Here is a 13,357-nt window from a genome sequence, read left to right as displayed (position 1 = left end):
AAGCTTTATGTATTGAACCTAGGAATTATTTACAGTTGGAATAATTTTGAAACTTGCTAAAAGTTTTTTATCCAAATGATAATTGTATAATTGTATAATTATAGAACATGAGTATAATCACTAGACAAATAATAGGCAGTTCGTAAGTACTTAAAACATTACTGTTATACTTATGAAGCTATGCTTTATTATTTAATAGTTTTTTAGAACTTTATACATGAGCACTGCCTACTCATCATTCCTGCCCCCCTTTTCTTCCTCCAGCTTTCTCCTTGCTTTCCCTTCCCACATTCATGATTTCTCCTTCAGTAATAATTGTTACATGTATGAACATATGCATATATTAAATGCGTATGTTCTTTAGTTTTGCTTTTATGGGCATGTGACTAGGGCTGACACTTGGGATTGGAAAACCTGTGTGGGAAGTCATCTAGAGGAAACTGATTCTTCCTCTCTTAGCCACTGACTGCCTGTAGCTCTTCATCTAGGAGTGGGACCATTTGTGATTTCTCTGTCCATGTTGGCCTGTCAACTAGTGTTGTCATTGTGATGGCCTTGAAAGTTCTTGGTCATGTTTTCTTTGTCATGTCTAGGAGACTTTATCGAACAGCAGATGCCCTAGGCCTCTGGCTTTTATAACTCTTTACCTCCTCTTCCATGGTTTTCTCTCAGCTTTAGGTGCAAGTGTTATGCTGTAGATGGACACTTGGAAAAGACAGGGTGAACTTCTACTGTATCGTCTATGAAATTATTTCAAAATGGATTTTACAAATATAACCAACTTTAAGAGCCTGAACTATAACACCCTTAGATGAATATCCAGGCCAATAGGTTCCACAATATGATGCCAAGACTAGATAAACATAGGAAAATAAGTTAGACTTAAATAGAATTCAAAACTTTTGTGCATCTAAGGACACTATCATGAGTTAGAGATTAACTACCAACAAGAGTTTCATATGTGGTAAGGGTATGTTTCCACAATATATTAACTCATGCAACTCAACAAGAAGGCAACATAAATGAAAAATAGACCAAATGATTAGAATAGTTGTTTTTCCCAGGAAGATATGCAGGTGGAATATAAGCAAATGAAAACTGATATCCTTATAGAAATGCAAATGAAAACCACTGTGAGATACCTACCATTTCACAGCTACCACAGTGGCTGTAATCAGAAGTGAGCCTTAGCAAATGTGGAGAAATTAGAGCACTTGTCATTTCTGGTGGGAACTGGAAACCTTGCAGCCAGGATAAAACTCTGGCAGTTTCCAAAAAGGCAAACAAAATTCCCCAATGAATAACCACCAAATGCATGAAAACCAGGCTCAGATGCTTATATCCCAGTATCCCAAAAGCCAGGAGCTAGAAATGAGCTGCCTTGGATGTGCTTTGTCTTCTAGAGGTTCAGTTGCTGGAGACTCTGGCCTGAGGGTGACAGTAGTGGCATAGTGGAACATTTGGGATGTGACAAGGTCCCAGGGATGGGTAGCAGTCATGTTTACCACTCTCTGGGAACACAATTACTATCACTATAGAACACTTTACAGCTATACACAGGAGCAAGGTAGTTGGGTCATTGGAGCCCTGTCCCCAGAGGGGCTGGGGCTGGTCTTAAAGGGGGAGATAGCTTTCCTGAGGATGTAAACCCACCCCTGTCTACCAGTTCCTCTTCTGATTCCTTGTTGTGTTGTGATAGAGTCAGATTGTCTTCACCAAAGTTGAGCAAATGCTGACGACACCACATTCTTGAATTTTCAAAATTGTGAACTAAATAAACTCCTTTATTAGTTCTAAAGTTTCAGGAACAGGTAGTGATCATGGTCACTCACTGATTGCAGCTAGAGTCATTGACTAGCACACTTCATCATAGTGCCAGTGACACCGTCTGTGTTATGCATAGATCACCACAATAAAAGGCCCTATCAAAAAGGAGAACTCATTTGTCACTGTTTTTCTCCACAGAATAAATCGAAACTGCTTCATCATCATCAGTTATTAATTTTAAGAATGCTAGAGAAAGTGCTGTTCACTGGGTGTTTTGGCAGACAGATTTCAAAACCTTAGCAAGCTGGCCTCATAGTCCATTAGCAGCTGCAATCCTACTAAATTGTCTGATTTGTTCTTTTTCGAGTTTTTGTATGCTTTTTATCAGTTCTGGAAAGTATTAAATTCCATAATTATCTTTGAGCAGTATACATCTGTCATATCTATAAATAAGCTGCAAAACAAACATTTAATTGAACTGAAAGTTAACCATTCAGCTTTGGCTAACTGTATTATAATTAAAGTGATGATAATGTCTGATATGCACATAGCAATCAGAGAGTAATTGCTAGTAATTACTCTCAGGATAAGGACTTGGCAACAGAGTTAAAAGAATATCATAAGGAACCTAAATTTAAAGGCAAATCATTGGTTCTCTCCCTTTTTACTTTAGTTCTCTCGTTTTTCACATACAGTGAGTGATTAGCCTGTGCAATTTAATGATTCAAAGTGAGACCAATCTAGGAAACCAGTCACTACCAGTTCATTAAGTTTTCTGTTACTAACTTCTAAATTGTGGAAAGATTAGAATGGATATAATGTTTGGAGTTACAGTACAAACCCTGGCTTTCCTGCTTAACAGTTCAAATAAAGTGTTTAACTTCTGTGCCTCTGTTATTTCTCCTGGTGAGTTCTTTAGTCTGAAGCTTGCAGGGATCATATTTGTGAGGCACTGTGTTTGAAAATGCTTCACACTAGCTTGTATTCTAGCATTCTGTTTGGAGCTGCTTCTAGAAAGAGCTTCTGTTAGAAACATCCCCTCAGATGGCCTGATCTGCTGAGATTGATGTGTCAGTGACTAGTGTGCTTTAAAATGCATCCCCAGTATCAGAAGACTTTTGTAATGCGTGGTTCATCCGCTCTGGCATGTAGGCTGTCCCGAGTCAGTGGTTCAAGTAGAGAAGCCAGAGCATTGAGTGATGTTATAGTCTTAGATCTTAGATCTTAGATAGGCTTTAGATCTCTAACTTCTGCAGTTTTTCCCCAGGCCAGCTGCCCAGGAGAGCTTGAGTGGGCCTATGACAAGACTGAGACCAATTCCCATGAATTAAGTAACCCTAACAATAGCTCATAGATAGAAAAACACATTTCCTGACCCATGGAGCTAAATAAAGACTTGCATCTTCTCCTTTGTGTTTCATTTCCTTTAATCCTATTTTGTGAGTTGGTAGTGGTCTGCAGACCCCCACCCCCACCCCTGTAATCCATTTGTAACTCAAATCTCAGACCTAACATCTTTTGGCCCCTGGGGGAACTGCATGTGTGTGCTTCACAGACAACACATGTGGGAATAACAGCTATACACGTAAAATTTTAAAAATGAAAAACCAACAAACCAACCCTTACATGATGCTGGAGCTTATTTGCCTTCTGCTTGGATGGTTCTTTACCGTTAAGAAATCTTTCCTGATGACAAAGACTAGCTCTTGAGGATACGCCTCTGTAACTTTGCCCTATGACACATTACCATTCTATAGTGTTACTTTTCACCAAAATATTCTGTTCCTGTATTTTGTCTGCAGCACATTTCTTTGAGTACCTAAGTACAGTCCCTAGAACCCAATGTGAAAGGAGAGCACCAGCTCCTGGAGCTTGTTCTCAGTTATGTGTTCAAACCATACCCTCTCACCACACTGATAGATAATCATAAATAAACATTTTTAAAAGGCACATTATGTTTTCAACTGTTAAGTACACTCTCCTGATGTCTTAGAAAAATTTGGAATTTCATCACAATGGTCATAGTTACTGGGAATCTCCATGTTATATAAATGCAGCAGCCACTTTGGACCTCAGCTGTGAGTTCATCAACATCTATTTCTTGCTTTCTTGTTTGTTTTTGTTTTTGCGAGACAGGGTTTCTCTGTATTGTTTTGGAGCCTGTCCTGAAACTCACTCTGTAGACCAGGCTGGCCTCAAACTCCCAGAGATTCACCTGCCTCTGCCTTCTGAGTGTTGGGATTAAAGGCAGGCTAAAAAACTTGCTTTCTAAGACATTCCTTTGCTTTCTTTAGTCTCACTTAGCTATACATTATGAATTTGCTCTTTAATCCTGGTTTTCTTTGCCTTCTTCCCAGTGCTATGGTGTGAAATACCACCTATATTCTTACTGTTGTATAACACTATTTCTGGGGAGATGAGGGATATTATCTTACTCTAGATAGGGAACCAAGGACAGACTAAAGTAAGGATACCAACAAAGTCAAACTTGGTGAATTAATGAATTTTTTTGTGGTTACTTAGAGAAAAGTGGATGAGGGAGCAGAAATGACTCTGCCTACTTCAGCATGTTAAAAGCTCATGAATACTGGAACTTCAAGTGTATGTCACAGCTTGCAGGTAGCTCAACAGCTTGGATACTTTATTTGAGGCAACACATGTTGTCTGTGCCTCTTCTAGGCATCTCTTCTTCCTTCAGGCATCTCTGCTTGCCTGCTTCTTCTAGGCAGCTTGGCTAGTCTCTGTTTCTAGGTGGCCCAGCCCAAACCTCATCTAAGAAGCTCAGCTTGTCTAAGAATGGTCTCAGCAGTCCTTACTGCTTATATATGCTTGCAGAATGAGGAAGCCAATGAATTAGGTCAGTTTCAGGGACTTCCTGAAATCTGTGAGTTGTTTACTTCCTGAACTTATTAAGGAGCTTTCCTGTAGGATGGAATGTTCATCTCTTTTTAGAATATCTTGTGTTTTCACTAGCTCCGTCCAAAGTCAGTTTTATTTGGGAGGAAATTGCCACATAGCACTGACAAATCTCAGATTTAGAGCACCAATCTTCTATTATCCTTGGCCCCCTGTTGTCTGTTGGACTTCTTTGTTGAAATATCCAGTAGATACCTCAAGTGTATATAAATATCAATAACCCAATTCTTTATAGTTCTTGATGTCACCAGGTATTCTCTGGTTCGTCCAGTTTCTGTTAATGGCTTTTCTGCTCTTGCTTATGCCATAAATCTTAGTGCTATTTTTTATTTCATTGCTTCACACCCAACCTCCAGTTCTTCAGGTTTTTTTGTTTGTTTGTTTGTTTTGTTTTGTTTTTTCCTGTTTATTCTTGAAATATACCTGGAATCTAGGTACTACTTACCCTGAGCTGAATTACTCTCTCCTGTTTATATTTTTGTGATAGTACTTTTTATGAACTTTATGAGCTTTTTATATCCTTTAAAAAGGCTCCCATGTTTAAAGTCTTAGTTGCCAACAAAAATGGGCTTGTGTGAAGAGAGTGGATCCCAAGGGCTCTTACCTTACCTCTTGATAAAGCCCTTGTGTAGACACAATACAGTGACATTATTGGGAAGGGGGAGGGGGAGATCACTGCAGGCATTCCCTGGAAAGATCTACCCTGACTCTGCCCCCATTTGCTTCTGATTACCATGAGGTGAGCAGTAGGATTCAATTGCAGACTTCCTGTCCTGAGACTCTTCCTACAGTGCAGCAACTGGAATCATTGTCCAAGAACTATAACCTCTAACACTGTTAAATAAGACTTCCTTTTAAGCTGTTCCCCCCCCCCCCCCAATTATCTGTAATAGTGATGATAAACAGGTGTTCCTGGGACTGTCTTCAGTCTATTCTAATACAGGAACCAGTCATTTTTTTATTTTATAAATTGTGCTACATTGTATGACTCTCCAGTGACTTTACACATTACTGTCCAGGGTATAAGCTGAAATCCTTATGAGCCTTCTTTGCCCTCTCTCCTATTTAGTTTTTGTGGTCCACCTCCATTGACAGCCTCCCTCTTGGTTCTTGAGTCTAGCAAGCAAGTTTTTTTTTTTTTTTTTTTTTTTTTTTTAAATCACAGAGCAATTGTTCCTATCACTTGTGTTTAGACCAGTCTTCCCAGAGTTAGTCGCATGGCTCACCCTCTCACTTTCTACATTTTTTTTTAAAATAGAGATAAGAGTCTCACCTGCTTACCTCATCTAAACTTTTTACTGTTAGCCTGACTACCAGATCCATGGGCTATACATTCCTTTGCTCCTGGAAAATTACTGAGAACACTGAATCTGAGCAGAATAGCTGGATTTGACTCATGTCTGCTACATTCTAGCGTTGTGACCCTATTATTTAATCACTTTACATCTGCGTTTCCTCCTCTGTACAGTCTGTATAATAGCAGTGCAATATACTTTGTGATATTATTGTAAGAATTGGCTTATTATGTATAAAGTACTTGAAACAGTATCTGATACATAGTGGTCCTTTTTGTTTGGTTTTATTGTTCTTACTTTTCATCTCTCAACAGAATACAAGATCCATGAAAACAGAGTGTTTTGTCAGTTTATTCCCTGCGTATCAGTAGTGCCTAGAATAGGGCCTGGCACATTGAGGCCATTCAAGATATGTATGGTGAAGGAGTGAAGAAAAGTTTTAGTTTTTATCTCATTTGATCTATTTGTAAATTTAAAAATCATGATCATTCCTAAGTTTTCAAACATGCCTCTCCTGTGTTTCCCTAGTAAACTCATAGTTCAGAACAGTCTATGCTGATTCATTCATTGATCTGCAAGCTTACATAGACATAAGAGTTAAATGCTATTTTTATTTCCCTGTCTGTTGATGGGGAAAATAAAGTGCAGAGAAATCAAGCCATTTGCACAAGGTAATTCAGGTAGTGATCACAGAGCAAAGGCAGGGTTAGCACAACAGACTGGCTACAGAGATCATGTTCTTCCTACCGCTCTGTGTGTGCCACCTCCTGGGACCTTACACTATGCCTTCTTTCTTGCATGTGCCTGCTGATCTGCAGTGTGTGCTATGACCTTCTCCTCTGTCCCTGATTCATTAACTGTTCATATTATCTCCAAAGCAGCTGTGTCTGTTAATATGCATCCTCAAGTGAACTACCTTTCACACATAGACAAATTTGTGTCACCTGATTTAGCTTCCCCCTGATTTCTTGTTAATCTGATTGCTTTTTTTTGTTAGCTGCATTTAGATATGTAAGTAACATCTCAAAATTCAACAGACCAGTTGTAATCCCTTTTCCTTTAAGGCATTCGCCTCCAGTATTGTCAGCTTTAATGAGGCACACCATTTGTCACTCTGCTGCAAGGGGAAAGCTGGCATCACCCAGAATTTTCCCCTTTCAGTTAGCACATCTGATAGATTACACACACAGGAGTGTAATAGTCAAGGAAGATGATTAAATTGTAAGAAGTCCTAATAAGTATCAAATGCTAAGGGGCAGTTTTAATTAAAGGCTAAAGGTGACAAATGAAAAGAGCCCTGAAGCTGAAGTGGTCAGGCTTCAGAGCCAGAGTACTATAGTAGAAAACAGGTGCTCTGTCCTCTTAGTAATCAAAGGGTATGGAAGAGTACAGAAACCTGAAGGATGTGTTTTCTGCACCCTCTTCCTTCAAAACAATGGGGGACTTGGATTTCAGAATCTGCTTTAGGTCACAGTAAAGAACACTAATCAAGTAGTCATGAAGAAGATAGGCAGAGGCAGTTGGATCTCTGTGAGTTCAAGACCAGCCCTGTCTACAGAGTCAGTTCTAGGACATCCAGGACACACAAAGAAAATCCTGTCTTGAAAAACTAACCAAACAAAAAAAGATGGTGGGCAACACTGAGGTTTTCTTTAATGGTGGATGTTGTGGGTTTGATGCTAATAGTAGAGGAGATAGCTGAGTTGAACCAAAGTTGCTGTGTTGATTGGATACAACTGAAGAGCAATGGAGCAGTGTTTATAAATGCCGAGACAGGAGGTATTCCTGTTACTTCTTTCCTGTTCAGTCTCTGTTGTGAAGAGCTGCACTAATAAGAGAAGGAGTATTTGTGCATGTTGCTCTCTTTTATCTGCCCACATGTTTCTATTCATGCAGTCAGCCAGGTAGTTTAGGTAAGTTACCATACATGTGTGATTTCTAGTTCCCTGTGGATCACTGCTGGTCAGCTCTGTTACTTTGATAGTTTATTCCCTATTCTCTTTAGATTTTCTGTATGATCCTCCTACCAGCCCTCTTTCTGCCTATTTTCAACTTTGCTGACAATTTTACTTTAGGTGTATTTTTAGTATCAGAGTATGTAGAGTTTTGAAATTTTCAGTATAAAAATCTTGACATTCTGAAATCTAAGGTAAAACAAGTTTGTTGGGTTTCTAATTTTAAATATCGTTTTTGTTTCTTTGTTTAAAAATATGCTATTCTAAAATATAATTAACATGCAGCAAGCTGTTAGAAAATGTTTATAGCAAATTCCAAAACATCACACTTATGACAGCCATCACAGCAATCAAAATAGGTGACATATCCATTGCTTCTTAAAAACACAGAACCTTCAAGTATCCACTTCCTCCATTTAACTCCACATGTCCTCTTTTATCACATTCTAGGAATTGCATCATAGTCACCATAGCTCTTCCTATACTTAGTTGACCTATGCGCAAAATCAAAACGAAAGTAAAGATGGAACCAGGAGTGCGGCTCCGTGGTAGAGAGCACTTGCCCATTATGCTTGAACTTTGAATTGTATCCCAAGTACTTTAAAAAAATCTCATTACCAGTCAGGTCATGAACTCATTTGCTTTTACCTTCATTTATCTAGTTGTAGAGGGGGTACTGTCCATTGTTGTAACCTATTGTGTTCCTGATACCATCGTCTCCTACTTCTTGAATTCTTTTTTCCCATTTCCCGAAATTTTATATGATTCTTTTAACTTCCCAATTCCATTTTCATTGCAGTAAGTCCTGGCTTACTTCTTAACTCCTTTTTTATTGACCTTTACCACCATGACACAAAAAGTAATTTCCTATGTGGCCTTTAGCCCCCAAAGACAAAATACTGTTTCTCTGCTGCTAAGTACCAAATCACTCTAAAACTCCTATGCTTAAAATTTACAATTTCTTTGGAACCTGACTAATGTGAGACTCTTTAGTCAAGAGAGAACTGAGAAGAGTGGAGATAATCACTGAGAATAATAGAAAATAATTAATCCAGAACTGAAAAATAACCAATCTTTAGTTTGAGTAGTACTTGGCATATAAGGAGTTGATGGTGGTGGTGGTGGTGGCTAATGTTAAAATGAAGATTCTGAGTTTTGGAAAGTGAAGTTGAATGTAAGGAAATGGGAATATATTGAACCTGCAAAATGGCATCAGGTTTCTTACTAGTAAGAATAGATTTGGAGAGGTGATAGGATAGTACTCTGAAGAAACTCTGAGGAAAAATGGTTTCTGCCCTTGAACTTAATACCCATATACTACAAAATGAAGTGGGAATATGGTAAAAACATTCCAAAAAGCAAGGTGTTTTGTCTGACATGCTTTTTCTTAGGAATTTACTTACCAGTGTTATTCAGTAAATCCCTGTGTAGACTAAGATGTAGAATTAAAGATATAGTAGGCCTTATCTTACTGTGGAAAGCAAGAAAAGAGAGCTCTCCCAGTCACAGCTGTGGAGTAGGCCTGGAGGTAATTGGGTTGGAAGGAGAGCCTATGAGGATAAGAGGAGAAGAACAGAGTGTGATGCATACGTTGTTGAGAAGCTAGACAGTAGTGAACAATAAAGAAAATGGTAAACACTAGAATGGTGGCCAGAATATAGAGAAGACTAAGAGCTATGCAAGAAAGTAATGATGAAATATGAATACAGCAAATAAACCTCATGATACTTAAGCCCTTGGTGGAGTGAGAAGACATGAAGGAGATGGGAAGATGCAACTGTTCTGTAGGAATCAAGAAATCCTGACATGACCACAAAGTTGAGACTGTAAAATTGATGACAGTATTGTGCCCTCATTTTGATCCATTTGTTTTTAAATGGTTCCTCTCCAGATGTAACACTGCTGTTTCTGCCAAACAGCCCCCAGAGGACTGTCAGTCTCTGTCCTGTTGTGAACTCCCTTTGGGATTTTCTACTATTTCATTTCTGTATTGCTTCAGTATTTATGTATCAGACTGTTGTGGCTGTTTTGGTTATAAAATGTTGATGTTAGATTTTTTTTTTTTTTTAAAGCAAAAAGTATAATTTACCTTATAAGCCTATTATCACTTGGCCACCATAGAATTCTTAAATATAGTTCTATATTGTAACCTATTAGAAATGTAGTTAAGATATATTCAGTCTGAAATTGAGTGAGTTATCATCTCACATCCCTGTCTTCCCCTCCAGCCATCTTCTGTGATGCTCAGTTAACTTTAAGTGACTCAGAGCAACTTTCCTTTATATACTTAGGTAGAAAACAAGAGAACAGTTCTTAGAAGCATTAAGTTAACAGATCTTAGTTAAAGGTGATGGACATTTTATATTGTATAACTTAGGAAAAATGGTGACACAGGTCAGAGAAACTGTTCTCTTTAGGGATTGAGTGCTCACTGAAGGCCACGTGAAGTCTGTTAGGATGCTGGGAATGTTCTGTACCTAGAGCTGTGTTATCTTAGTGGTGCACAGTGTATTAAAATTCATCAACATATTTGCTTATGCTTTCAGGGAAAATGGTGAAATAAAATGGCATTTAAGGTATATGTGAGCGATGGGAACATTGAGTGTATTGCTTACAGTGTAAATGATAGCCCTTTCACCATTTGTTTTCTGCAATAGAGGTTGACTTTGAGTTACATGAAATTACATGCGCCCAGGTACTATATTTATAGATACGAAGTTAAAACTTAAGGCTTTTATCCGCAGAGATAATCACTGTTAGCAATTCTCTCCAAAGATTTTGTACCCTAACATTCTTTAATATATAATTTTTAGCAATGTCAAACTATAAATATTCTGAGCTTGTTCCCTTTCCACACTTAACAGTGTAAAAATAGATACCCTTCAATGTGAGATTACAGACGTGCTGGATTCTTTTTAATTATCGTGTAGTACTATATTTATACTCAATTTCTTTATCAACTTCCCTAGATATTTCAGGCTATTTTAACTTTTTACAAATGGAAGCAATTCTATAATGGGCATTTTTACCCCTGTATTTGTGTTTTTCTGATAATGTTATAAAATATTTCCAAAACTAGGATCATATATTAAATTTCCATATTTACCTCCAGTCCCAACAAATTTGAATTATATTGTCAGCACTGAATATTACGTCTTTTAAAAATGTTTGAGGATATAAAACAGTGGAAGAATACTTACCCTGAATATACAAGGCCCTGGGTTCAATTTTTAGCACCATGGATAGATGGAAGATGATAGGTAGATAGATGGATAGATAATTCTCTCTTCCTCCCTTCCTTCCTCTCTTTCCCCTCTCCTCTCCCTCTTTGTCCCTCCCTCCCACTGCCCCTTCCTCTATCCCTCCCTCTCTCCCTCCCTCTCTCCCTGGGTTGTCAAGAGGGCTCAGCAGATAAATGCACTTGCTGTAACACCTGATGATTAAGTTTGATTCTTAAGATGCAGTTGGTGCAAGGAGAGAATCCCCCAAATACACATGTTGTGGTATATATGCCCATTTATATACACAATAAATAATTAATAAATATCCAAAAATATTCTTTGGGACTTGCTGGAACAGTAATAGAATCTTGTTATTTTACTTGGCTTTTCTCTGGTCACTGGAATTGAGTGTTTTCTTAGGTAATGACTGAGTCCTGTTTCTGTTAATCGTTTGTCTTGTTTTTTGTTTATTTTTTTGTTTTTTATTATTATAAATTATTAGGGCATTACCCTTTTTCCTGTCATGTGTGCTGCAATTATATTCTATTCAGTTTCCTCTTTCAGACTTACTTGCTTTAAATTTAGTTGTGTCATTAAAAGTTAAAACTTTTCCATTATGACTCCTTCATTTTGTGTTTAAGAGCATCTGCCTAGAAAAACCAGAAATATTATATTCTCTTCTGGTTTACTTGTAGTTTTGTACTAATAGTTCACAGGTATATTTTGTGATCTAAAAGATCAATTCTAACGTGCCATTTCTTGTGAATTGCAAGTTTTCCTCATAAGCTATCTTCCTGTGATAGTACTGTCTGATTGGTTGAAAGGTTTATATGTGATAAGGTGTTTTTCTTTTTTGTACAGAGACAGTGGGGATTTTATGATTAAAATCCCATAATGTACTTACATTTACAGCAAGACTTGTGGAAAGTAAGGCATGACAGTGTACTTGTCTTGGTGTTCTAGTTTAAATAAGTGATAGGTAAGAGTATACCTATGAAAAAGCAATGTATACTAATATGTGATAAATATTAAGGACAGAACTCAAAACCTCATTATATGAGGAAAATATATTACAAAGTGAATCTTGCTTTCCAAACAGGACTTACCACTAGACATTGTTGTATAGAGATGTCTAGGAGTTGGTGCCTTTTGTTTAGTAGCAAATACAAGTATCATTTAAAGTGGTTGTCTATTTAAAGCCATTATTATATAAATGATAATTATTTTACTTCTGCAAAATTCTGGATGGACAACAGTGTACAAACTATGTGATTTAAGAAAAAGACTCATCAATGTAAAATACCACATACAGAGATGAAAAGATTTCCTAGAAAATTAGGGGAGCCTAATGTATTCTGCTTTACTAAGTACAGTATGTTGGGAATAGGCATGCCACTGTGATTAATTAATATGTTGAATGGCATTTGTTAGTCAAAATACTATTTTAATTGTCTTTATCATCTTTTTCTCCCACCTATATCCTCTTTTCTCTTTTGCTACAGATCACACATCAGTTGGTGGTTTGGGAGACAGTTTTTATGAATACTTGCTGAAAGCGTGGCTGATGTCAGATAAAACAGACCATGAGGCAAGAAGGATGTATGATGATGCTGTTGAGGTGATTATTGTTTGAATCTTTACTTATAATGACTGGAAAAATGAACCATTTAATTATATGCATCTAGGAAAAAAATATATATATATTATATATAACCATTGTGTTCATTCACTATAGTTTGTTAGTATTTTAATGAAGTCCTTACATCAACTCTTATTTATGACACTTTAAAGAAAGTTGAAGAGTTTAGTGAGTGTATATATAAAACTTTGGTTATTGGTATATATTGGTATATATAAAACAGTTGGTTAATTTCTACAGAGACTGGTAAAACTACTGACTTCATCCTTGTCTGTAAATGTTTCTTTTTTAAAGTGCTGGTTTAAGCCAGTATGTTGAGAGTCCTTGAGTAAAGAGTTGTCATGGCACCCACTTGTGAGGTGCTTCCCCTGTGCCAGGCACTGTTCTAGCCTATTTACATAGATGATTCCATCTGATTATTGTCATTACTTCACATGGGAAGACCTTAAGACACAGTGGCAGTGCTCAGGTGGCTTGGTGAAGGTCACAGAGGGTCACAGAGCTGAGAGTCTGGAGCTGAGACTGTCCTTTTCATCACTACTTTATATTGTTTGATGTGTGTGT

The 13,357-nt window shown here is 37.5% G+C and overlaps 1 protein-coding gene across 2 annotated transcripts in view; it reads left to right on the top strand.

Annotated features, from left to right (window-relative positions):
• The window catches only part of Man1a2 (mannosidase alpha class 1A member 2), a 107,602-nt gene that overhangs the window by 67,554 nt on the left and 26,691 nt on the right, over positions 1–13,357 (top strand). For both annotated transcript variants that reach the window (XM_051199212.1, XM_051199213.1), the window contains exon 9: positions 12,657–12,772. In XM_051199212.1, coding sequence (XP_051055169.1) covers positions 12,657–12,772 — 116 coding nt within the window. The remainder of the gene's footprint in view (positions 1–12,656; positions 12,773–13,357) is intronic.

Source organism: Phodopus roborovskii, unplaced genomic scaffold (genome assembly GCF_943737965.1).
Source record: "Phodopus roborovskii unplaced genomic scaffold, PHOROB, whole genome shotgun sequence".
Lineage (NCBI taxonomy): Eukaryota > Metazoa > Chordata > Mammalia > Rodentia > Cricetidae > Phodopus > Phodopus roborovskii.
The sequence above is the reverse complement of the archived record's forward strand: the minus strand, read 5'-3'. Positions and strand labels throughout refer to the sequence as shown.